Here is a 27,445-nt window from a genome sequence, read left to right as displayed (position 1 = left end):
AAACTAACTCAAAATGAAAGAACTGAAACTACAAAATTCTTAGAAGAAAACACAGGTGTGTGTCTCCGTGACTGGACCTGGCACTTGTTTCTTAGGACAGTAAAAGACAGAAATAGATTAACTGAACTTCATCAATATTAAAAACTTCTAGTCTTCAAAAGACATCATCAAGAAGGTAAAAAGGCAATCTCCTGAATAGGAGGAAATACTCAAAAATCCTACATCTGATCAAAGATTTGAACCCAGGATACAAAAAGAACTCTTACAATTTGATCATACAAAGACAATCCAATTTTAAAATGGGCAAAAACCTGGACAGACACGTCTTCAAAGCAGATACACAAATGGATAAGCGCATGAAAAGACCCCCAACATTCTCAGTCATCAGAAAAATGCAAATCAAAACACAATGAGATGCCAGTTCACACCCACCAGGAGAGCTAATGACCAGTGTTGACAGGGATGCATAGAAACTGGGAGAATTACACACTTTGGATAAAAATGTTAAATGGTGCAGCCACTGTGGAAAACAGTATGGCAGGTCCTCAAAAGGTTAAACAGAGTTACCATATGACCCATATGACAGCATTTCCATCCTTAAGTCTATTCCCCAATGAAAACATGTTTACACCAAAACTTGCACAGAAATGTTCACAGCAGCATTATTAATAGGCAAAACCAAGAGGCAACCCAAAGGCCCATCAACTGACGGATGGATAAACAGTTTAGCCCAACCGAGTAATGTTCGACAATAAACAGAAATGGAAATACTGACAAGAGCTGTAACATGGATGAACCTCGAAGACGTTTTGTCAAGTGAAAAAAGCTAATCATGAAGGACCACACAGCATGTGATTCCATCCATGGTAAACACCCAGAACAGGCACATCTGTAGAGACAGAAATCAGACTGGTGGTTGCCGGGGGCTGAGGGGGACGGGAGCTGGGGGTGATGGCCAAGGGATGCAGGCTTTCTTTTTGGGGTGATGGGAATGTTCTAAAATTGACTGTGGTGACAGCTGCACATCTCTGGATATACTAGGAGATACTAACTATGCATCCTGAATGGGTGACTTATATGATACGTGAATTTTTTTTTTTTCTTTTTGGTGGCAGGAAGTAATTAGGTTTTATTTATTTTTAGAGGAGGTACAGGGAATCGAACCCAGGACCTTGTGTATGCTAAGCATGTACTCTACCACTTGAGTTATGCAATCCCCCCTTTAATATGTGAGTTATATCTCAATAAAGTTAAGAAAAAATCCAAAGGCAGGATCTAGACAATTTTCCTAACTCTCTATTTTGGGTGTACAGACGTCATCTGAACTTCTCCATGCTTTGACAACATATGTAAAATGAAGAGAAAATGAAGGCAATGCCTAACTTCAACTGGTTTGTATAATGACCTTTCTGCACAAGTTACTCTGAAATCCATGAAATCAATACACACAGATTCTATATCCATTCACAAAAGCGAAGAGACATGACAATTTTCTGGACCATGCCATGAAACATTATCCTCTGATTTTATCTAGCTTGCCTCATTGTGGTGAGAGATCACCAAAAAATACTGTTAAGTAGGAAAAAAAAGTTAACTTCTGTTAAGAAAGATGTATAATTCTCAACTTATCTAAGGGTAAATATAAGAGAAAAATAAAGAAATGGCAGAATGAAAGTCAAAGTTTAAGAAACAAGTACATCATAAAGATAATAAAAGTGTAATTATAATGAAGATACAGAAGAAAGCTGTCCCTGAAAAGCTAGTGTCCTGCAATGCTCTGCGCTGCACACTCACGGCCGACATGCTAGATTTCACACGTACTGGGTTCGCAGTTTGATGTGACCTCCTCTCTGACTCCTGTTTCTCATTTTCTGAGTTAGTGTGATGATGTGCCGTCACCTCCAGGGAAGCTTCCAACATGGACACTTTCTTTCGGGTGTCAGTCAGCTCTTGCTGAAGCTGTCTCATACAGGCCTAAAAAGGTAAATCTGTTACTGATTTTTAAGTCACCTTATCATTAAGTTACATTAATAATATATAACTCCAACATATGGACTTTGAGAACTATCCCCACAGACATCAATTCACCTTTTCCTCATAGGCACACATTCCTGTTTACTGAATTTCATTAAAGACACAGAAGGCATGACCCTCCTGCCTTACTGACAGTAAGTTAACTTAGACAATGGATGCAGCCCCACCAGCCATTCCCTGCCCCTCCCAGGAAGTGGCCAAGCTTTACCCCCACTGAAGTCTCAAACAGAAAGGGGTGTGTAGGTGGGATGAGTGGCGGTAAGTTCCACACTGTGGAACATTCTCCCTCTTATTAGAGGCTTAAGTTCAGAGATCTTCACATATTCAATCTGGTGTTTAAATCCTTCCAAAAGACTCCTATCTCACAATAAAAAATGAGGTTATTCCAATGGCCTTTGGGGACCCGAGACAACCTGGCCTCCCCTGCCTCCTGGACTGCAGCTCCTACAGCTCCCCCGACACCTCCCACTCACTCCCTTCCTGCCACTCAGGACTCTGCCTGCTCCTCCTCAGTCTGAAAATGGGACCCCAGTGCCAAACTCATACATCACAGAGCGCTCCAGTTCCTCTGTACTGGACAAACTTAGTTCCAAGTGACAGTAACTGAGCCTTGAAATGAGAATTGTGAGCACATTATTTGAAAAAATATTCAAAGTAAATTATAAATAGAACAGGGGAGACTAAGTCAAACACAGTTTTGCTAAAATTTACGAATTGTCCCAAATTATGACTGAATGAAAAGTAGATGCCTTTAAGGAGTGGCAAGGTCTTAACAATACATGACTTGAGATGGAAATATTTCTAAATTTAATTCCAATTGAAATGAATAAAAGTAAGATTATACCAACTAAAAATAAACGAAAAGCTACTAATGAAAAGTACAAAATACAGCATTTACACATCAGTTCATCTGGGAAATCTGGATTGGACTGTCAAGGTAATCCACACAATTGAATCTTTTCTCTTTTTTTTTTTCTTTTACTTTTTTTGTTCACACAACTGAATCTTAATTTCAAAACACTCACTTTAGGTCTGAGCATTTCATTTATCTGCTTCGTCACGATACTAAAATGTGACGACAGAAAGATTAAAATGATTTGGGCACTGTAAGAGTAAATTACTAAGACCTTCCTGTATCTATCAACAACTTATAGCTTAACCTCTTAAAATTTCAGGTGACACGGCATCTTTACTCAAAGTGAAGCACCTCTCATGTCCAATTTTTGTTTGCTGGATACAAGATATGCTTTTAGGCTGCTTTACAGTGTATATATTTATAGCCCGCACATTTTTTATATTCAACTAGTTTCAATGTTTAGCTTCCATCAGATACTACTTTGAATTTTCTTTGAGGAAGTCTGAAAATTATTTCTCTTTCTGAGTACTTACTTCCATTTCTGTTCTGTCAGTTTCATACTGATACAGTCTGTCTTTTGTACGTTGGCATTCATTGATTAACTCCTTGTTTCCTTCCTCCAGCTTCAGAACTCGTCTGCTCATGGCTTCAAGTTTTCCCATGTGATCCAGAAACGGCTCTGGGATATTAAGTATTGTCTTTTCACTTCTGGCTTCATTTTGAGCAACTTCCAGTCGCTGTCGAAGCAACGTGTTTTCACTTTGTAGTTTACATATTGTCTCCTTCAAGAATGCCTGCTTTCCAATGTATTTGTTGACTTTCCCTTGTTTGCTCTGAGACAAGGGTTCAGTTTCCTTGTTTGAACGCTGGGCTTGGCCTCGGTCTCTATGCACACATTCTAATACCAACGTTGTTTGTCTAAGAGCATCTCTCCTGGGATGGAGCTCAATTTCTTGGCCACGGAATTGATGTTCAGCTTCAGGAAGTTGCTGAGGAAGCACCTCGCTGCTATCTTTTGGGTCAGACAGCTCAAAATCCATTGTGTCCTGTAAGTGAAACCCCTCATCTCTTACTCTTTGAACTGTACACAATAAACTGACATATCATTATTTCCTTTGAAGTGAAATTTCCTCTAAGTTTATACAACAAAAAGTTTGCAATATCTGGGTATCCAACTGGAAAAACTTAAGGTGGATACAAATCTCAAACTTTAAACAAGCAGAAATCCCTAGAAGTTCAAAAATTTAATTAAAGACAGTGAGTCCATGAAAGCAAAAAAGAAACCACAAAAGGATGTTTAAGAAGCTTAGAACTGGGAAGGTCTTTCTTTCTCTGAAATACAACAAACCCAAAAGGCTTAAAATAAAAAATGAATAAATCTGACTACACTTAAAAATTATATCTCACATCTAACCTCTACAGCTACCCCCAAAGTAAGAGCCTTAGCTCGGTATATATCGGGACAGGTTAAATTTCCTAAAAATTTTTTTCCTGAGAATATTCCATAAATATTCTCCCTTTCTAACATTTTTAGAGCAAGTTATAAGAATTACATCTACGGATAAATGATTAATCTAAGCACTGTACTAAGCACGTCTACAAACCAGTTAACTCATTTAGCTGTGACAATTCCGCAAAAAAAAGGGTTAAAAACACAAGCAAGCTGCAGGGTTTTCCCCAGGGCTTCTGACTCTCTCTTACACCAAACCAAAGCTACTTCTCTAGGACAAATATATAAACACAAGAGAAGCCTTCTACTTCCCTAATGGTGAATACACTAAAGGTAAAGAAGGTCAAATTTACAGAGCTCTTCTTAGAAAATCAGGAGACTATTTGCTTCTGCAATAATTTTTATTTCTTCTTCATGGTGTTTATAACAGTAACGGATGTGAAGTAGCAGGGAAATACAGTGAACTGTTTTATTAAAAATAAAATACTGATCAATAAGTTATCACTAATTATAGATTATGGCATATCTATCGCTATATTCAAAAGCTCCTTGTACTGAAATCGGATACCACATGGAGCAGAGCGCTACTTTTTATCACACGTAGGAGAATGACACCCAGACTACGGTTTCTGAACTGGCTACTTTTCCCCCCTTACCATCAGTGGAAATGATAAAGTAACCTCTCCATTCGTCTATCAAAAGAGTGAGATCACTGCCAGAAACTAGAATGCCTGCCATTAGTAGCAACAGTTTTGAGATAATGGAAAGCTCATCAATTCCTATGGAAAGTATGAACAGCCTCTCCTTGGATGAGGCCATTGTGAATGTCACTACGTCACCGTTGCCGGCAGATGGATTTGAATTCAAAATATTGCTTTATCCAATGGACCAGAAATGAAACCCCCAGAAAATATATTTACATATATAGGCTTTTAAAACCCTCTATACTTTCTGTATCTATAGTATTGGTTTTTACACTATGTAAATATACAAATTCATACACACACGTCTGAAAATGACTAAAGGAAATACCTCAGCATTCATTTTATTAGCCTTTTCTGCCTCCTTTTGTTGGGAAAGATGATGGGCCAGGATTTCATCTTGTATTACTCTGGCATTCTGCTCTCGAGAAAGTTGTCTCTGAGCGTCATTTTGTGCTTCTAAAACCTGGAGACATATTTCATTAGGTTTTGGGTTTTATACCATGAAAATAAATCAAAAAAGCTTAGGAGGGGAATCTTTTAAAAAAATTTTAAAGCTGTTAAAAAGAAGTAGCCTTTTTAAGCACAGGGATCTTTAATGCACATACATAACTCAAATTCTAATATATATGACAGCTAAATTTATCACAGAGCAAAAACACATGGGATGTAGTATCGTGAAAGAAACAGTTTTTTAACACTATATAAATTGAGTTATAGTCATTTTACAATGTTGTGTCAAATTCCACTGCAGAGCACAATTTTTCAGCTGTACATGAACATATATATATTCATTGTGACTTTTTGTGAGCTACCACAAGATCTTGCATATATTTCCCTGTGCTATACAGTATAGTCTTGTTTATCTGTTCTGCATATGCCTGTCAGTATCTACAAATTTTGAAATCCCAGTGAAAAATAATTTCTTTGTAAGGCATTTAACCAGTTCCATCACAGTCTCAAGGCAATTTAGCCTGGATTTTAACTTCAAAAAGCCAAAATTAACACATGGATTTGAATTAAGACTTATTACTTTGTTGAATGGACCAAAACTGTCAATCCTTATGTTAATGATTAAGCTCAATTTAACTTCCATTCCTTCATTCAGAAAAGACACAGAGCATCTATTAGATGCCAAGAACACCAAGAAATTAGCAAGTTAAGCTCTAAATGTCATAGTTCATATTTAGGATGAGATAACTTTTGTTTTAAATGAAAATGTAGATGAATTCAAAACAATATTATAAGTAATATTGATGAAACAGTGTTAGAGATATGAAATTTTCACCTAAGACTAATTTACCTGATTTGGTTTATTCCTTATGCTCTTCAGTTTGCATTCTAGTGCTCGGGCAGTGCTTTCAAGTTCTTGGTTCGTGGAAACTTGCTCATTGCATTCTTTCTCTTTTCTTTTTAAATCATCTTTAGTTTTACCATATAATATATAAGCATTTTTCTTCTTCTTTGTTTCTTGTTTTGATGTGAATCTGCAGTGAAATATGCTTACCTTAAAATTTATTTTGTTAGAAAATAAAAAGTTCATTTTATGATCTGGTTCTTCACATGCTGATTTATTACCCCAATGGAATTTCTATGTTCTCAATTTTTTTTCATTTCTAAGTCTCACATTTTAAATTCCTCACTTCAGTCTCTTCATAAAGAGAGACCTATATATATATTTTTTTGAAAAGTAGCAATGAAAAGACATAATGCTACTGAGTTTCAGTCAAGAGTAACTCTGGTGAATAGTGTAGGAAAGAAATTTTGCAATTATTCAGTTAAGTATGAATTGAAAATTACCCTTTTTTCCCCACATAGTCATAAATTACTCCATTAGGACAGAGAATTAAGTTACTAGTTAAAAGAGAAGTTGCTATTTAGAAACAAGTTTATAAGTTCATGAGGGACAAAATTTCAACTTCATGAGCTATTACAGGGACTCCTACATGATCTCCAGCGGAAGATAACATCCGCAGACGTCTTTCCAGAACACAGATCCACTAATTAGCATAATCCAAGGCGAGGCTGGGGAGTCTACTCCCTGATGCCCTACACTTTATGTTTCTTCTTTTGCAACACTTTGAACTTACCTTGTTGAATATCATTTATGTAGTAAATCATTTTTAAATCCCTTTTGGTACGAGGCAGGATCCATATTAAGTAATTAAGAAATAAAGAGTAATCTGTGCTTTCAGCATAGACCTTTGAACTGATCTTATCTCTGCATGAGAGAGATGCTGAAGAAACTAACCAGTAATCACTTTCCATTTTACTTTTTAGTCCATCTATTCATATGTTAAGAATCAAACTGCATAAATTGTTTTTAAAGTTTCTGCCTTGAGAAAAATGGTCATTTCATAATTCTGCAAGTGGGAATGTAAAGTAATATAAACTTCCTGGAGGACAATTGAGAGATAAGGATCAAAGGTCTTTTTTAAAGAAATATAGAATGAGGATATATATATATATATATAGCTGTGTTATTTCCAAGAGTCTCATATTCCACAATATTAATGAAATTTTCTCCCCTGTAAAATCCCAAAAGGTAAGTTAGCAATTGTAAGACTTCTCCTACATACCTACAGTATTAAATATAAGGAGTTCAAATACTTCTTTAAAACCAAGAAATTCAGTACCTCATGCTGCAGAGCTCTTGTTCCCACTCCACATTTTGAAGTTTTAACTGTGATTTTGCTTCTCTTGTTTTTAACAGCTCTGTGTGTAGCCAGTTCACCTTACTTTCCTTTTTTTCATTTTCTCCTCTAAGTAGTTCACAGTCAGATTCTTTAAGTTCTATTGATCTGAATGAATGAACTGGATCCTCAACTTTCAATAACCTATCAGAATCTGCATTAGGAAGAAAACAAAAATAGAAACAAAATATATGAATAACTTTTGTGTATAAAGGACTGTGCATTTTCACATTCACTCATCCACACATTGAACAAATGGATATTGAGCATCTATAATGTGGAAGACATTCTTCTAAGCTCTGCAGATATTAAAAGAATGACAAAGTAATATTATTAACACTATGCAAATAAATTTGACAATTCAGATGAAGTGGGTAAAATTCCTTGAAAGAGAGAAATTACAAAAGCTCAATTAAGAAAGAACAAATAAGCTAAAAGGCCCTATATCTTAAAAACCAAAACAAAAGTCCTATTTAAAGACCTTACCGCAAAGAAAATTCCAGTCCCAATGGTTACACTGGTGAATTCTACCAAATATTTTAGGAAAATTTAATACCAATTCCACACAAAGTCTCCTCGAAAAACGAAGAGGAAGAACTATGTCCTCATTCTATAAAACTAACATTACCCTGAATCCAAAACCAGACAAAGGTATTACAAGAAAGAAAACTAATGTTACGAAAATGGAGGTAAAAATTCTAAACAAAACATTAGCAAATTAAATCCAACAATACAGGATAATTCATCATGGCCAGGTGGGGTGTATCCCAAGAATGCAGGGCTGTGTTAACACGTAAAAATCAATGTTATTCATCATATTAACAAACTAAAAAAGAAACCATATGATCGTGTCAGCGGATAAAAAGAGGCACTTGCCAAACCTCAACATCTATTCCTGATAAAAACTTCCAGCAAACTAGGAACCGAGGGAACGTCTTCACTATGACAAAGATCCATGCTAACCCTACAGCTGACACCATATGCAACAGTGAAAAACGGAACGCTTTTCCCAGAAGGTGAGGAACCACACAGGAATGGCTTCTCTTACTCCTTCTATTCAGCACTGTACTGGAGCCAGTGCAATCAGGCAAAATAAAGAACCAAAAGACATCTAGATGGGAAATGAAGAGGTAAAACTGTCTGCTAATCAGAGGGGAATACGATTACATGATGCGAGTCAGCTAACTCCAACCTGTGGGCTGGGTTGCTTGCTTTGGTAAATAAAGTGTTTCTGAAATACAGCCACGTCCATTAACTTGTGTATTGTCTATGGCTACTCTTGTTGCAACACTGACAGAGCTGATTAGCTGTGACAGAGAATCTATTTATTGGCTGCAAGTCTTAAATGTGAACTATCTTTAGTAAGACAGTAGTTTAAAGAAGAAAAATCTTGACCACCTTTGGTTACATAGAAAATCTGAGAGAATCCATAAAAAGGCTACTAGAACTAATAAATGTGTTCAGCCAGGTTGGAGGGCACAGAGTCAGTATGCAGAAATCAGCTATATTTCTATCATCAGAAACTAAAATTTAAAATGTAGTATTTTAAAACAAACAAGTAAATAAAAATACACTATTAACAACTGCACTGAAAAATAAGAAATACAGGTAAACATGAAAGATGGAAAGTCCCAGACACTAAAAACTCTTAAAATATTACTGAGAAAATCAAGGAAGACCTATATAAATGGAGAAATGAACTTTGTTCGGGGTTAAAAATTCCATTTTGTTAAGAAGTCAATTCTCCCCAAATTAATCTACAGATTCAACATAATCTACATCTCATTTCCAGGACACTAGCAGACTTTTTTTTTTTTACATTGACAAGATGATTCTAAAATTCATGTGGAAAGAAGGGTAATAAAAGGAAACAAGATGAAGCCAGAGGACTGTGGCCTTTAACCATGGAGCTACGAGAAGCAGGAGCTGGATTTTAGGCAAGGAGGTAACAAAGACCTGAATTTTAAAAACTAGTAATCATGCTTGCAGTGTAGACCAAGGTTCCAGGAGGTGGAACAGCGGAGAAAAAAGTCCTGAGGTGATTTCAGCGTTCTAGGAGGGAAGCAGTGATACCCTGACCTTGGGTGAAGGCGTAGGAGCAGCAGAGTCAACAGAAAGCACAGGGAGTGGGAACAGTCACAGCCCCCGGCTGGCAGCGCACAACACGTCTGCTTCTGCTTTGACACAAAGCAGGTTTCTGAGACGCAGCAGACTGTAACGGAGCTGTGCTCCCTGGGGCAGTACTAGGTGTGCACAGGTTACCACGAGATACTTAAAAAGGCTGTGTAGTCATACGGGGGTCCTACCTTTACTCTCCGGGCCAAGTTGTTCGATTAGCCTCAGGGTACTCTTACAGTTAGGGTAAAGCGACTTGCGATCCTCAGAAGCTGTTTCCGGTGCCAGAGTTAAGTCATCGAGGTCATCCACAGAATTCACCTGCTCTGTGACCTACAAATAAATAATGCTATTTCACAGTGTCTCCAACATAGTTGTAAAATATGCTCAGTGTACAGAGGTGATAAATATCCATCTTTTTATGAGAGCAAAAACACAGACACTTCTCGAAAGAACTGATTTTTGTCAAAAGGCTAACTTTATCAATAATGTTTCTAAATTATTTTTAAGTAAATGTCTCTACAACAAAGAAGGATTTTCTGTTTTTCCACTTTTATAACTTTTTTTTACTACAGGAAAATATTTTTGATTAATATTTTACTATACCTTGTCCTTTTTAGTAGACATTTTCTTTGAAGACCTGAAAAAAGAAAAAAGCAATTCCTTTAAGCCAAATACTAAATATTGAAAATACAAGAAGTATGTAAATCTATTTTTTATATAAAATCTTTGCATTGATAATTTTCAATAAAAGGGATTAAACAAAAAATGGAAACTAACATTAAAGGACAAAGAAAGCATACCAATTATATTATTAACAAAGTATTAAATTTAAATCAAGCAGACAAGGAAAGGAAAAGGAAGAACATAAAATTACTTGTATTATTTGATAGGAAAGAATATACCAGGATTTTCTTGTTGTTGTCTTTTTCAACAAAAACTGGCTTTTATGGCAATAAAACCTATTTGGAAAGTATTACTTAAGTCCTTATACAAAAGAAACCCTTTTCTAATAACCATGACATCAGCTTTTTTGAGGACTTAGTGTGCAACTGCTGTGCATTATTATCAGCACTTTACACGTCTTAAAGACATTTTAATCCTCACAACAATCCTGGGAGGTAGGTAATACATCAGGTACTTTACCCAGGAAGAAAATGAGGCACAGAAAGTCTAAGTCATTTGTTGAAGCCCCTATGTCTGTCCAGAATTCCAACCCAGGCAATCTGGCTTCAATACTTGCATTTCACAGTATGCTAAGAAACTAATATTTACTTTTAAGCATTTTTAACTAATGTAGTAAATGAATCTCTATTATTATTCTATGTCTAGGTATAATTATAAGTAATAATTTCTGGGGCATATGTCCAGAAGGAACCCTACTTCAAAATGACACCTGCCCCCAATGTTCATAGCAGCACTATTTACAAAAGCCAAGACATGGAAATAGCCTAAATGTCCATCAACAGATGACTGGATAAAGAAGAGGTGATAGGTGTATTTATACAATGGAATACTATTCAGCCATAGAAACCAACAACGTAACGCCATTTCGAGCAACATAGATACTCCTGGAGAATGTCATTCTAAGTGAAGTAAGCCAGAAAGAGAAAGAAAAAAACCGTATGAGATCACTCATATGTGGAATCTAAAAACAAAAACAAAACAAAACATAAATACAAAACAGAAACAGACTTATAGACATAGAATACAAACTTGTGGTTGCCAAGGGGGTGGAGGGTGGGAAGGGACAGGCTGGGATTTCAAAATGTAGAATAGATAAACAAGATTATACTCTACAGCACAGGGAAATATATGTAAGACCTTATGGTAGCTCACAGCAAAAAAAAAAATGACAATGAATATATGTATGTTCATGTATAACTGAAAAATTGTGCTCTACACTGGAATTTGACACAAAATTGCAAAACGACTATGATTCAATAAAAAAAAGTTAAAATAATAATAATAATTTCTGAACCTTAACACCTATTTTTTAAAAATAAAAAGACTTTAGACCTAGGCAATACTGGAAATCTACTTTTAATAAAGATTTGCTTTTGCTAAAGACATTAATCAGCGGGCATTCATTATCCATTCAGCTCTTTGTTCATGCATTTGACAGGTCCTTATGGAGCATGATGGCTTTTTTAATTTAGAACTTACTAATCCAAAAGTAATCATCTGTGATAGATTGTTAATAGTTTATTATTCTATTGTATATAAACAAAATCTTCCCCTTCTTCCTAGAATCTAAACAAATATTAAGTTAATATAATCTGGTATTTTGCAATAGCATACAAAACCATAGCCAATCATGATGATACTGTCAAGGACACTATAAAATCTAGAATCATCAAGGAATGATTAAACCCTATTCAGTATGGCCTAAGTGTTTGTATACTTATTATGAGTATACAATTTTTAAAAAATCTATGAACAATGGTGTAACTTTAAAGTCATTATCTGCATATTCAATTGTGTAAGAATATTATGCTTCAGAACAAATGAATAAGCCCTTACAACAATACCATACATGAATAGTTTACTACAGTATTTTAAAGATAACATAGTACAATCAATACACTTTCTAATATCAGAAATCCAAACAAAGTTAAATTGAAAAACTCATCTTCTATGGAATCACATCCAACAGCACAGAGACATCCCCTACAAACTATCATCTCATCATTAAAAAAAGAAAGGGAACCCCCACAAGCCCCACGTTCCCCTTCACTTATCACCCAGTCCTCTCCTGCCTTCCCAGGGAATGTCCTCTGAGGGGCTGTTCACACTGATTCCCTGCAGCCCGGCTTCCCTGGGGATGTATTATTGAAACTACTTCTGGTCAAAGGCACTTGTCCTCATCTTAGCCTTTCAGCAGTGTTTTTCCGACACAGTTGAGAATCCTCTTGCCTTGGCCTTTGCACTATATGCTGCTGTTCTATTTCCAGAGAAGGTAATCACTGCTAATACGTCTTCAGCTAGAAATAAAGAATTTGTAGGTTTTACCTGCCACAACCTTGATCTCCTTCACTTAAACTGCTGTTCTCATTCATGTGTAGGAGACCACCAGCCAGCGAGGCAGTCTTCGCAAATACACGTGAAGTCACAGATGCTTTTAATGTCCATTTTCCACTTTCATTCTTCTTTACTCCCATCATATGCAAGCCAGGACAGCTACTTTAAAACAATCCATAAAAAAGCCAATTTTTAAAAAAAATTCTACTGATAAATTTTTTTAAAAAACCCAATTTTTGTAAAATTCCAACTCTTACCCATCTTCAATCATTTATTAATTCACAAAATGGTTAACAAGTGCCAACCATATGCAAGGAAACACAAATTCTTGCTTCAAAGACAGATATACAATTATGATACAATGTGATACGCAAGAGCTGACATATGAAAGTAAAGTGAGCATGAGGAAGGCTTTACAGAAGAGGGGAAATAAACAGGAAGTCATGAGCAAAAGAGACAGGAGGAAATTATTCTACTTAAGAGATTAGAATGTGAGCACAAAGATTAGGCACATGGCATTTAGGTGTGTCCTAGGAACCTGGAAAGAAGAGTACAAAATATATGGAAGCAAGTAGAGAGATAAGTCTGGGAAGAAATTCTGAACAATATCTAGGAAAAGAATAATTACCTACTGCTGAATACTGATATAGGCTTACCTATCAGAATCTCCTTTCTGCAGAGCAGGAAACTGCTGGTCATCAGTTTTTCCCCTCTTCCTCTGCTGAGTTAATCCTTCATGATAACTGTCATCACATACGGTTTCTGATCCTTTCAATTCACCACTTTTGCTCCTGTTCTCTTCTACTTCAACCTTCAGTGAAAGTTTGATACAAAGGGTAATTATTACTTTGTTCATTATAAAGACTTTGTTATCATTTGACTCAGAGTTTGCCCTGATTTCAATTGATTAAAATATTTTTGTGCTTATTTTAATTTTTATCATTTCAAGTCATTGGAATGTTTGTAAATTCTGCTTCTTTCTGTTTGAGGAAAAGAAACAATTTCCAAAATTTCAAAAAGGACTTTCTGAATGTTGTGCTCTTACATCCACTCTTCCCCATGTGAATGGCAGAGACAGAGAAATAGAAAGACAAAGGCATAAAATTTGTCCTCTTCTGTCTTTACCACCAAGATTTTGTATTAAACAGCCAGATTTAGAAGATTTCGCACCTTGGTGCTTCAGTAACAGAAAGGAAACATTCTTCTTTCTGTGCTAAAGCTATCCTTTCCCCACTACTTCTTATAATTCTTGTTTCATTTGGATCCTGGGGTATCAAAAAAGTGGTGTTTAATAAAACATATAAACCCAAGTTTACCGAAAGGAGCAGAGTGAAACTGATGAATTGCCAGTTAGTGTGGAATTCTGCAGAAGGAATAATGTTTCCCAATTTCACATTCAATAACCATGGCCATTTTATAGCTAGACTGCATAGGAGTAATGAGTGATCTACCTTACCCCACTGTTTACTGAAAACGGGAACACAACCAAGAAAGGTTAAGTGATTTGTCCAAATTCCCTAAAGCAGTATTCCCCAGCATTTTACGGTGTCAAAAGAGATGATACAATTCTGTAACACTGAATCTAATAAGCTACCAAATAAATTCATCAAATTGATCAGATAAGTTAAAAGTGTGACTTTGGCAAACTTGGGGGCAGGGCTCATGTCCTTCTTCTATTAAAGGAGAACACCTTCAGATTTCCATCTTTAACACTCTTTGCACCTCACACAAAAGAACACACACATTTTAAAAATCTATTACTAGAACTAAAAAAAGTCATTCAGTGCATCTTCAAAACTCAAGTTTTCTCCTTTGGAGATAAATACTGAATTTTTTTTTTGCTGAGGGTTCATACTACCTAGATGATAGAATCATACATGTCAAAACTTACTACATTTTATTAAATAATATAATGTAAGTGTCTGTCTCAACAGAAACACCCGGAAGTGGTGATTCAAGAGTATGTGGGAGCACATGTATTCTTAAAAATATCTAAAAGTGGCCATGATGGAATTCTAAGTGTCCAGTGATCAGTAAAACAAAGAAGCCTGCACTCGCTAACGCACAATACACGGATCAGTTTAGTGAGAGCGCGTGCTTATGTATCCCTTCTCTCAGTCACTGCTTCCTTCCCATTCTATGGAAGTGCAACTTACATTTAAGCCAACAGATTAAAACAAAAAAACAAAACCCTTGAGCTTATTATATTTCTTAAGCTATTTCACTCGCATTTATTCCGGCTCAGAAGGTCACGTGGCACACAGCTGAATTACTTTCCCACTTCATACGAAAGACTGGCACAGAGACTTAGGTTGATTAAGGAACAAAACCCAGGAAAATGCTTCCCTGAGTTCCTGTTATTTAGATGGCAGAAATAGTCTGTTTCTACATAATTACATATTTAGATGACCCCATTTTATACATAGACTATTTTCGTAAGTGGAAAATCAGATCAAATATGGATCAGAATGGAAGAGATTATTGATAAAGAGAAAAAAAACAGAGTAGCAGCAAAGGAACCTCTACCTCTTTTTGAAGCTGAATTTTCTTTTTCCAAAGCCAGGAATTCTACCTCTAACATGCCTAATTGTTAAACCTTTGCATATCTTGGTGTAACTCTTTTAGATATACTTTGGATGTTCTGTTACCATTTGATGGAGAAGAACTCACATTTCCTAATTCAGGGTCCATGATTTTAGAGTTACTAGCACCGCAGTTATTTGCAAGCAATGGCTTCTGGAGCTGGTCTTGCATTGGTTTGGTCTTCTTGTAAGTATTTGAAACAGCAGACATATTGTGACTTTCTATTTGAATCATGTGTTTCATCTCACTGGAGCGGTCAAGCCACAAACCAAAAAGGCTCTTTGGGTCACTTACCTGAGATGCACATCCAATGTCTGATTTCCAGTGAGTATTTTGGTTCCTTTTTGGTTTTCTTTTTGTAGCAAATTCTTGGTCTTCGTTCACTGTAAATGGAACTCGGTTCCTTACTTCTCTATTATAAAAACTCTCCTCATTTTTGTTAAAAACATGTTCAGTGTCTGGCTTGTCATGTTCACCTAACTTATTTTCATTTAAATAAAGTTGTGAAGATGACTGGCAACCATACGCTGTTGACTCAGACTTGGAATAAGATGGAAAAACATTTTCAAGACTGGGCTCTTTGTGTTCAGAGAATGCCTGGGATCCTACAGAGACAGAGGCTCCAAGTGCATCTTTTTCCTCACAATCAAATATACTATCTGTCACACTGGGAGGTAGTTCCTTTGAGTCACCATGTAGTCCCGAGTTGTCATGTAGTGACTCCATCTTACGATGAAAAGTAATTTTGCATTTTTCATGGATTTTACTGATTTTCTGATTTGACTTCTTTGTGATAAATTTGGAATTATTTTTCCAGTCTAATTTGCCTTGTTTAACCCACATGTCCTCATGCTTCTCCACACAAGAATGTTTTGAAGATACAGGTACATCCTTTCTGTCATGTTCCTTATTCACTTCTGTTTCTCTAGGCGTTTTTTGCAGATGCACAAGTGAAAGATTAATCCGCTTGATTTGATCTTCAGATGTCTTTGATCTTCAGATGTCTTTTCTTTCACAGTACATGTTCATAAAACACATGTATCCTTTCGTACTCAAGTATGGATAAAGAAAAATAAAAAACTAACTAAAATTTAACAAACTTCTTAATCTATGTTTGGCTACTCACAAACTAAGAAGTGAAACATAACTTGCCTTAGCCTTGAAATAGAAGAAAAACAGGAACTCAGAAACCTAACTTTGTCACTGTTTGTTTGAACTAAACAATTCATACATGTCAAATCTACCAAGAATTAGAGATTAGATTTTTAACATTACAAAGATTTCCTCACTAAAAAATATTTCACCTCACATACCTGAAATAGTGAGCCCCTCCAGTGCATGTAAAGATTTTTTTAAAGGACTAATAACTGGAGAATAAGCAAACTGCAAATTATTAGGTGCCAAAATCAATTAACATCAATCAGAGGAACAAATTCCTGAGTTTAAGTGCAAACGATACATAGTGATCTATCTCAATATGTATTCTCTGCATCTGAGTTACATTATACTCTAACATTCACTAGTGAGAGTGAATAAAAGAATTTTTAATAATACTTAACTAATTTCCTACCCTGAAATGAAGTAATTCAGAACGTTTTTGTTTGCTCCCTAACAGCAAAGGTCTAATCCTGGAAGGTTTGATTCTCTTACTAGGCAGTTGGGTTGACTCTATGACCCCTATTCTCTCCCTGATTGTAGATTCTGAAATCGATTACATAGAGATCACAAGACAGAAGAAATCTTTCATCTTGGCATTAATGACTTGCAATTTGAAACTGCAAATTTTGGACCACTGGGAATGACTGTTCCTTACATGAAACTAACTCGGTGGCCATCACTGCTATATTATTTGCAATTTCAACTGCTTAATCACATGATTTAATATTTGATATCACCTTCTTTATCATGTGAGGAAGCTATAAAAATGGAAGAAGTAAACAATATTCAGGAAGGTTTTTTGCCTCAATTCCAAGGATAATGTTTAACTATAAATTATTATAGATTCTAACAATACTTTGTTTTGTAACTAGACAAAATGCTATTAAAAACTATGAAATAATTATTTATTGACTCTAAAAGTCTAGTTTGAAAGGCAATTTCTTTTGAATTTGAATAACTGTGTTATTAAAGCACAGAAAACAATATAAACCAGAAATTTAAATTTACATTTTTACATACCTGTGAGTGGTTATTTTCACTTCCATCAAGTCTTTCTTGCTCTTCCTCAGATGCCCTTTGTAAGTCTAGGCCTGCTGAAAAATGAATATGCTTAGTTAAAATTCACTACTTCGAACAGCTAGATAAAAGGCATCATCTTTATAAAAACATAAACATTTCATCAATTGACAGTTTAAATTAAGCTTAATCTTTAGCTGGATATTTACTTCTTTAAGAACTACTTCTAACTATCTAAAACTTCAACAAACTATTTGGGAAATACTAGATGTTACCAGATAAAGGCATACAAACATCTCAAAGTTTCATTCACAAATTGATTCACCAGACATGAACAAAACAAAGAGAAATAAAACAACATTTAAAAATACAGTAGAAATATACAAAGTCACGGTAGACTCTATTCTCTACCTCCTAACAGTACCTTTTTAACAACATACGAAGCTTCAAGAGCAATGTTATTCATGGTTTCCAAAATTACTGTTACTTTTTATGCTTTTATCTTTCCTTAACCTGAAATGTTTCCCTCTATTGTTCTGACAAGTTCCTTTTCCTCTTTGAAGACTCAGCTGCTCTGTGAAGTCCTCCTTGATTGCAGCTGTCTTTCCACGGAGACACAGGGATCTCCTACCTGGGAGCTACCTTGGTACCTCACAGATTTTTCTAGTGTGTCTTCACCAGCTGAACTGTAAACTATTTCTTTACATGTCTGTCCTCTTTGCTCCTCTGCTGTGGAGGACAAACTGTTAAAAGTATCTTTGTATAAACAGTTTTTATTTATTAGAAAAACTGAGTTTAGAGCTTGTAGTCACTACTATAGGAGATAACTGAGAATCTTTTGTAAACACAACATTAATTCTGCAGGTAAGGAAAGAAAAGATAAAACAGGAGCATAAAAAATATTGAATGATTTATTACTACAGCTCTGATCATATCACTGATTAAGGCACTAAATTAATTGGTATATAAAGTAGAACACATATTAGATGTGGTTAATCAACAGACTAGGTATCCTAGAAGAATTAGAATTGATATTCCATATATTATTCTTAAGTGCTAAAGCACTCCTTAAAACCAATACCCTTTTCGACCTATCAGTCCATTAAAAATAATAAAACAAGCTGATATACTATGTGGACACAGTTAAGAAGGAGGTCCTGTGTAGCAAATTCCCAATGACTGCCACTACCACTGGGAAAGCCACTTCTAAAATACAGAAAGGCAGAGAATATACTAGAAATATTTTGGTATTTAGTTGCAGAGGTGCTTTTTCAGTTACACTGAATATAGCTATAACTAATCCATATAAATTCAGAGCTAGATAAAAATAAAGCTAAGAAACCATACTTTCAGAAGGGAATCTTTGGATGTCCACCTAGGTTTCCCAACTAGTCACAAAGCTCTAGACATCATCCTCCTACCCACTCCCAGGAGTGTGCTAAATACTAGTCTGAATGAACTTACTTTCTCCTAATCCTCTTTGCTATTTAATATGCTGCTTTGGTCAGAGGATGAATCTAAATGTCGTGCTAAAAGGTCTTGTCTGGTTGCAGGTTGCATAAAAGGAGTAAACACAAAGGAGATCCTGCCACAAAGTGATTTCTGCAAAGTCAGAGTGTGGTGAAGCCACGCACAGGTGGACTATGGCTAGCTCTCTGTGCTGCTTTATTACCTTCTTTGCTGCTTCTCTTCTCCGGCAGCTGTGATTGACGCAGGCCACGGAGCGCTGCATTTTCTGACAGAAACACGGCTCCAATATTCATCTGTTTTTTAACTACTAGGGCCGTCTGCCTCAGTTCTGTGGGTGCTGACTGGTTTGTGGTCACCGATTGTGATACCAACGGACATTTGTCAACTTTCAAATGCTCAGCTCTTTGACCAGCCTTATTATTGAGGCGCAGACTAGTAGAATCCCAGTCTGAAGAACCTGAAAACAAAGCTTCCACTTATTAGAATGTGAATAACATTACAAACTTGAATAACCTGTACGGATTCTCTTCCCAGAGCAGCAGCCCCACGTCCTCCTCTCCCCACAAACACACACTGCTCCTTCCCAGCTGGTTGTACTGTACTTTACATGTCATTGCTGTTCACATAGGGAACCACTGTCTCTCTTTTTTCTAGTTTTAATTTTCTAGTATTACTTACTTGGATTCACTCATCACTCTCTATAAAACAGTCAATATTCCATAAGAGCTTTATGAATAATTATTATTTCTTCAACATGTGAATTTTTTCATTAACAAAATGTATGTCTAACCAGCCATTTACTGGACATTTAAATATGCATGACAGTATTGTGTCCTAGAGACATGGCTTTAAGAAAACTTTTACTGAATGGTACTACTTAAATTACAATGAGACAGTCTTTCCTCAATGTACCAATATCTTCAGAATTCTTACCTTAAGCCGTGGATAAACATCATAAATTTATATAAGGAAGGATAGCCTTGAGTGACTAATTTTTTCCATATAAAAATAGGGTAAATCTAGGTACAAACTAGGTCCAAAGAGTACAGAGTGCCACGAGACAAATATAAAACAAAAATGTTTTCCTTTTTTTAAAAAAGAATTAAGTTGTCAGCTTCAAACTTTTTAAGACAAGTTAAAGAAAAAAAGGCAGGAAATGTAGAAGTGAACTTTAAAGCCCACTTATTTCACATCCATGAACCCTGATTAAAACAGCAGTTCTCAAGTGTCACCTGAGAAGCCCTGAAGCCCTAAGTTCCCTCCATCTAGGGAGTCCAGGAGGTCAAAACTATTTTCACAATAATACTGAATGCTATTTTCATTCTCATTCTCTGTTAAGTGTGCAGTGGAGGTTTCCAGATACATGACATGTGGTAACATCACAGCTCTAATGGCAAATGAAATGTTTGTGTGTGCTTGTTTTTTAAATCTTTCAGTTTTACTTTCTAATATATTGAACATCAATAGATACAACCCACTTAAAAGTTCTTCAGAATTCTCAATTTGTAATAATATAAAAAATATCCTAAACCCCAAAACTTCTAGAATTATTGTTTTAAAAGATTATGTCTACCAAATATGAAGGTAGGACTAATTACTTCCATCATTTTTAATAATCAAAGACACCACACACACACACACACACACACACACACACACACACACACACACACACACACACACAGCTAATCAAAACATCCAGTTGACATAAGATCTTTGGGCTAGGGAAATAGTTCACTGGGTCCCCAGGTGACTGAGTAAGATGTGAAAAACTCTGGTCTATACCGAGTCTGCTTCTGCAGCACTCGGACTTAACTGATCCTTCTGAAATCCAGCCACACGCGTCTCACTGTAACACTTCCCCAAAAGCTGCATCAGGAGTTGCAGACTTTTCAGTGGACTCTTTACCAGGCTCCAGCTCCCCTGACCTCCCCGGAAGGCACCCTGCTCTCTTCCTCTTTCCCACTCTTCTGTTGGCCTATGAGACACCATCCTGTAAGGCAGCAACACGCTGCATGACACGAAGGTCCAGACATTGACAGCTGACCACACATGCCTGTGCTCACCCACGGCAGGCACACCCAGCTCTGCGTGATCAGGTACCGCCGTCCTCGCCACCTTCCTAACGGTCGGGGAGACTGGGGGGTGGAACATCCTGCTGTGCCTCCCGGACAAGCTTTGGTGCTGGAAGCAGCTCACTTCATACCCATCTCATTTCAAACACTCTTCTCTTCCTTCTTCTAAAGAACTATTCTACATTACCACCTCCTGCCAGGGACCCCCCCCTTTTCCTTCATTTACTCCCCTCCTCTCTACCTCCCTCATTCTTCACTCCCTCCTTCCCTCCTCCTGGTTTCCTGACTGTCCTCAGGTCACAGAGCATCTTGAAAGAAAGCTAACAACTGAGCTCCTTAAACAGCATTCTAGTTTAATCTGTTGCTGACACCTGGTAAGATATACAATTTACTTCCTTTTCTCCTCTTCTTTCTCACTATATGTTCAACAGGTGATTTTCTTTGGCTGAGAGAATAGATCCAAATCCATGATTTAAATCAACATTCTGTCAAATGACTTTTTTATAAAATACAGTGCTTACTTTCTATTTGTCCATTTAATGTATTTTTTTCTCCTAGACCTGCAGCTCCAGATAAATGATCAATATAGTTCGGTAGTTGAATCTCGGAGGTACGCTGTTAAAATTAATATTAATAATGAGTTACATAAAGATTTCCTGATCCCTTTCTAAGAAAATACCTGCGTTCCCTACCTTATCAGTATTTTTTTTTTATTTCATACTTTAAAAGCAATTAGACTTAAAAAACAAAATAAGTGTATCCTGGAAACCCAAACATTTAAATAGAAAATTTCATATACACTCTTTAGAGCAAGTCTATCTTTTATCTTCAGTTGGCTTTTGATTCTGTAAACTGAGCACGGAAAGCCAGAGCAAATATTTTCACACACAAAATACTGACTTACATGCAGATTTCAACAAAAAATTAACTTCAAAACAGCTAATTCCATTTTCCATTCCTCGACAGAAGAAGAGGACGTTTAAAAAAAGGTATATTTTTATCTGTATAACTGAATTGCTTTGCAGTACACTTGAAACTAACATCATAAACTGACTACACTTCACTAAAAAATAAAATTAAAAATATACATATTTAAATATATTCTTTAGTAAGTATATGTGCTATAAATTTAAAATGTTTCTTAGGACATATACTGTTCTTAGTATTAAAATAACATACGTGGCATGAAAAGAAGCCTTGGGAGTCTGTCATTTTGAATATTAACAGAACACTGTGGAAACTGCTACATTTCAGTAAACAAAGGCTTAGCAGAATCTATTATTTGATAAAACTTTTTTGATAGGGAAAATAGTTGAATAAAGTACCAAAGTAGAAAGAAAAACATTTATGTTTAAATTAAAAGCAGAAAAATTTTAAATGTAGCTATGCAGCTCTTCAAAAAAGTACCATAAGCTTTACTTTACTTAGGGAAGAATAAGAACACTGTTTAGCGACCACCCGCATGTGCCAGGCCCTTATGATGCACATTCTCTTTTCTACACACTCGCTGCTTCCTGACCACTCCAAGATGCTAGAGCACTGTGATGAGCAGACGGGACCCGCTGTTCTGTCTAGAACATCCCTCCCCTGGACCTTCGTGTGACTGGCTCCTTCCTGTCCATCATCTGGCAGCTTTGGTCACACTCAGCTCTTTTCTGACTACCTAAATTCCACCCTTACTCCACCCCCGTCCTAACTACAAACTCCCCCACTGTTGTCTAACCTAACGCTCTCCACATTCCTTATATGAAGGACTTACTGTCCCTGATAAAGGGTTCCTGTTTACTTGTTCTTCTGTTCCTGCCACTACAGCCTAACCCCTCAACTGCTACATTCAGTGTCTAACTGCCTGGTGCATAGCTGGTGTTCAGGAACAGGAATTTATTTAAGGTCAAAACATCTAAGTTCCCCAGAGGGCTTCAAGTACCAAAGCACTATATACCTATCGGAGATGTCCAATAATAGTCCACTGACACTCAACATAGCCCAAATGAGAAATCCCCGTGCCCGCTCTAACCTTCCCATTTTATTGTCCTTCAGATTTTAAAAAAGTGTCCTCAGCATTTCACTAGGTCCCTAGTGGCCACTGTGATCATTCTGTCTTACATTTCTATAGCACCCTTTACAGTTGACAATGTGTTTTCACATTTGTTACCACGTTTTTGTTCATGACACATACCCTGAGAGGTAGGTAACAGTACCATGTTTTTGAACGAGGTCACTGAAATTCAACTAAGTCAGACAAGTTTTTCCAAGATCCCACAGTGGGTCAGAACCAGGATGCTATGTCTGCTGACTTCAAATACAGTGCTGTGCCACTAGGCAGGAGCTGCCGAGATCCAAGGGCTCAGGCTCTTCTTACCTCTTTCCATGACTGTCACCTTGGAATAGGTCATCACTACCCTGCACTTAGCTTCCTTCAAGTCCGGTCGCCATAAGGTTCTCAGTGCACACTATTTTCCCTACCCAAAATGGGCTGTCCTCCGTAAAACATCACTAAACCAAACTGCTGGTATTTTAACCCCACATACTTATTACTATTCCCTATGCTTTTGCTTCTCCTGAAATGTTCATTGCAGATCTACTTGACAATCCAAATATAATAGTACTTTCAAGTCACAGGCACTGTCTTTTCAAGGACAAAGCGGTTAAACAAACAAAAACACCATTTTTTGGTGGGTTTTTTTTTTTTTTTTTTAACTACAACCTGTTTCTCTCTGAATCTCACTAAGAGTTTTACACATTCATTGATAAAAAAGAAACAAACATCTGGTCACGGGCTGACCAAGAATTATTTTCTTCAGTTTTTAGAAAAGGTAACTTCAGAACCCAAATCGATTCCCTGTGACTTTCTAAGCCTTGGCTTTTGCACTACATACACCAGTTTCATTACGTGAGCCTGAAAAATTAACAGAAGTGCACTCTGCAGTGGTATGACATGTAGCACGGAATGACTTTACTAAGCGTGGGTTAAAATGAGGAAAAGATTTTGCTGGGCAAATGCAAAAGTGAGAAAGTGAAGTCAAAACATCCCTCCATTTACGTTTCAACATCACGCAATGCTTATATTTGAAAATAATAATAATAGAAGACAGTACCTCAAAAACCCAGGATGATTCTGCATCTTTCTTTTCTTTGAATCTTAATGCTGGTGTTGCATCTACAAAATGCAGTCACAGATACATTAATGAGGACACATACCACTGAGAAGTTTAAATATATATATAAGTCTATCTCGATTCATGAATATGTCAATAAATTTAAGTGGCAGAAAAGAATTTCAGAGGGTTGAAGCATTTTCTGGAAGAAAACTTGGTCGTAGTTGGGATATTTACTAAGAAAGATGGCAAAAGAAAAACACTTAAGAAGAAATGGATATCATACTTGGATCTACACACTTCAGGTTTTTTACACTAGCATTTTTTTTTTTAATGGCGGTACCGGGAATTGAACCCAGGACCTCATGCATGCTAGGCATGCACTCTCCCACTGAGCTATACCCTCCCCCCTCCAACCACACTAGCTTTTAAGCAGAGAAGAAAACCCACAGATGCTCATTGACTTACCACCTTTGTCAATTTTGTGTGCTCCGTCACTAGAAATCAATTTGTTATAATCTGCTTGCTCCTTTACAACACTGTTAATAGTCCCAGTGCTGTTCTCTTTTCCCCCAGTTTTTGGCTTTGTTGCTTCTTCCTATAAAAACAAAACAAAATGTAACAAAAACCCAACTTCAGAAAACATCATATTCCTACACTTGGTCATTCAATCAATCAGTCAGGAAGACAACATATATTTACTGTATCCATCAAATCATAGGCATTATCCTGGGAGAAGCTGGCAATATATATAAAAGACAGATTCTGCTCTATATTCTAGGGGAGGTAGAGACATGAAATTGAATCAACACAGACAAGCATCACTCAACAGCTCTACACCTGCAGTGAACAGACACAGTAAGGGCACAAAGGAGAGAAGAGACTTGCTGCTTGTCAATAGCTCCGGGAACGCTAGGAAGACCAGACTGCGTCTTAAACGACAGACCCAGTGCAAAGAGCAGACGTGAAGGGGGTTCTAAAAAGGGCAGCCGGAGCAAAAGGTCGAGGTGTGAAACACCATGAGAAGTCACATGGAAAACTAGAACTCAGTTACTGGGGACGGAATGGAGAGACAAAATTTGCTAGATTAAATATAAGACATCACTTCATCAATTTAAATGTGAGGATTTCTAAAAAAAGAAATAACTTCAAGTTAAAAGTAACTTCCATTGGGAACTATATTCAGTATCTCACAAACAACTACAATGGAAAAGAAAGAAAAAGAATTAGATATATACATAGATATGTATAACCCAATCACTTTACTGCACACCTGTAACTCATACAATACTGTACATCAACTACATTTGAATTAAAAAACAAACTTCTATAACCAAAAAGAAAAAAGGTGAGGATCAAATTTTCTTTCTGCTGTTCATAAAATCAGCTATATGTCCTTCAGAAGAGTCTGAGCACTTTTTTACATGAGCTGACTTTTCCTTCTCTTAATTTGAATTTGAGATAATTTCTATCATAATTTGTACTATAGAGTTCCTGCTCTCACTTAACCCCACTATTTCTGCTGTGTCTGTATAATCATCTCTCTCATTTTGACACTCATTTATCTTTATATTCATCTTGTCCTTATTAGATGAAATCTTCCCCTTTGTACCCCTGCCCATCTTCATATTCATCCAGCTGTTCTTTCCAGTTGCTCTCTTACTCTTCCTTTTCTTAATGGCATATTTGAGAACCATTTATTGCCACCAACCTTTACAAATATCTCAGTCCTGCACGTGTACCTCTCTTGTTATCACACTGTTTTCTATTGTGATCTTGAGGACTTCCATTTCTGTGTAGGATCCTTTTCATCCCATGAGAATCGGGGACGGTAAGTGAAAAAGCACAGGAAGAAAAAGTTAAAAACAAAATGACTTACCTCTGTAACACCAAGGACTGCTGAAGACGTGAGAGGTGCCGGTGCTGGGAAGGCAGGATGAGAAAAGCCTGAAACTTCGGTGGATGGTTGGGAAAAGGTTCTAACCACATCTTCATTTTCATTATTAGAATTATTGTCCTCAAAGAAGGTGCTAGTTCCTGGTTTCAAAACACCATCTTTTGCCTCTGCTGTAGTGACAACAAGGTATGGTAGATGAAATTATCTATAATTTCTCATCAGTGAAAATACAAAAAGACAGTCTTCAAATAACTTACTGTTTATCATGGGTTCTTCCCAGGCCTGAATTAGCTTTGCGAATCTTGGATGCCGGACTTTCTAGAGAAGAAAATAACAGCTTTAAGAACAACAAATATGAAATTGAATAAAATAATTATAACATTCCCCATTCCTAGATGATCTAACACAAAGAGCATTGGCTTTGGAGTCATTCAGATATGGATTCAAGTCCTGGGTCTGTCATTTACCACCCTACATCTTCTCATGGGGTGAGGATTATGACAGATGACCTCAGGGGTCCCAAAATGTTACATTCTTTACCCCTCATTGATTATTATACAAACACTATGGTAACCACTACAAGACTTTCTTGACCAAAATGATCTAGAACAAAAACTTATCCCTGATAGTTTAGAGTCCTATTGAAAAAACTAACATTAAGAAATTTAAAGTGATTGTTATATTTTGAAATGTGCTTGCATGATTTATACATGTGTGAATGATCTCTCATGGGGGAAATATGAGAGTTCACTTTTTAGCAGTATCTTATTTGGATGAGTTAGAACAGCAAACAGTATAAGCTACTTCTATTCCATTCGCCAAAAAGCTAAAGACAAATGATTTTTCAAATTCAGCTACTTCTAAGAAAGAGGAATAAAAACAAAAGAAATTCTAAGGGGCAATGACTCATGAGTGAAAGCCACACACATAGTAAACAGAAAGCTGTCACTAAACATGTTCACAGAGGCAGAGTGAGATGGACTGAAAGAACAGACACCGAAGAAGTGTTTTCTGCAGAGAAATATTACATTTGGGACAAACCATTAAAACAAAAAAGTGGGGAGGAGGAAGAAAAGAAAAAGTGAGACACGACTAGTCAAGTACAAACTTCAGGCAAGAAAAAAAGGAAAATGTAAGTATAACAACGCATGTGGAGAAATACATATATTTCAGCATTTATGTATAATGGATCAGGGATGTATCAGTATTGTTACGGATATATATACTATGAGTGGAAGCCTCTGTTTTACCTTTTTATTATATATATAAAAATATAT

The 27,445-nt window shown here is 36.5% G+C and overlaps 1 protein-coding gene across 13 annotated transcripts in view; it reads right to left on the bottom strand.

Annotated features, from left to right (window-relative positions):
• Window positions 1-27,445, bottom strand: part of LOC123617864 (ankyrin repeat domain-containing protein 26) — a 95,792-nt gene that overhangs the window by 13,646 nt on the left and 54,701 nt on the right. For 10 of the 13 annotated variants that reach the window (XM_074346832.1, XM_074346842.1, XM_074346838.1 and 7 more), the window contains 16 exons: window positions 26,426-26,486; window positions 26,151-26,338; window positions 24,740-24,869; window positions 24,272-24,333; window positions 21,695-21,788; window positions 19,301-19,555; window positions 17,632-17,705; window positions 13,527-13,681; window positions 12,862-13,032; window positions 10,456-10,489; window positions 10,041-10,182; window positions 7,678-7,888; window positions 6,345-6,528; window positions 5,373-5,507; window positions 3,424-3,936; window positions 1,822-1,974 (listed from right to left, as the gene is read on the bottom strand). In XM_074346832.1, the coding sequence (XP_074202933.1) occupies window positions 1,822-1,974; window positions 3,424-3,936; window positions 5,373-5,507; window positions 6,345-6,528; window positions 7,678-7,888; window positions 10,041-10,182; window positions 10,456-10,489; window positions 12,862-13,032; window positions 13,527-13,681; window positions 17,632-17,705; window positions 19,301-19,555; window positions 21,695-21,788; window positions 24,272-24,333; window positions 24,740-24,869; window positions 26,151-26,338; window positions 26,426-26,486 (2,562 nt within the window). The remainder of the gene's footprint in view (window positions 1-1,821; window positions 1,975-3,423; window positions 3,937-5,372; window positions 5,508-6,344; window positions 6,529-7,677; window positions 7,889-10,040; window positions 10,183-10,455; window positions 10,490-12,861; window positions 13,033-13,526; window positions 13,682-17,631; window positions 17,706-19,300; window positions 19,556-21,694; window positions 21,789-24,271; window positions 24,334-24,739; window positions 24,870-26,150; window positions 26,339-26,425; window positions 26,487-27,445) is intronic. The other 3 variants (XM_074346843.1, XM_074346844.1, XM_074346845.1) reach the window with 3 other exon arrangements.

The sequence above is a fragment of the Camelus bactrianus genome, chromosome 18 (assembly GCF_048773025.1).
Source record: "Camelus bactrianus isolate YW-2024 breed Bactrian camel chromosome 18, ASM4877302v1, whole genome shotgun sequence".
NCBI classification, from domain to species: Eukaryota; Metazoa; Chordata; class Mammalia; order Artiodactyla; family Camelidae; genus Camelus; species Camelus bactrianus.
The sequence above is the reverse complement of the archived record's forward strand: the minus strand, read 5'-3'. Positions and strand labels throughout refer to the sequence as shown.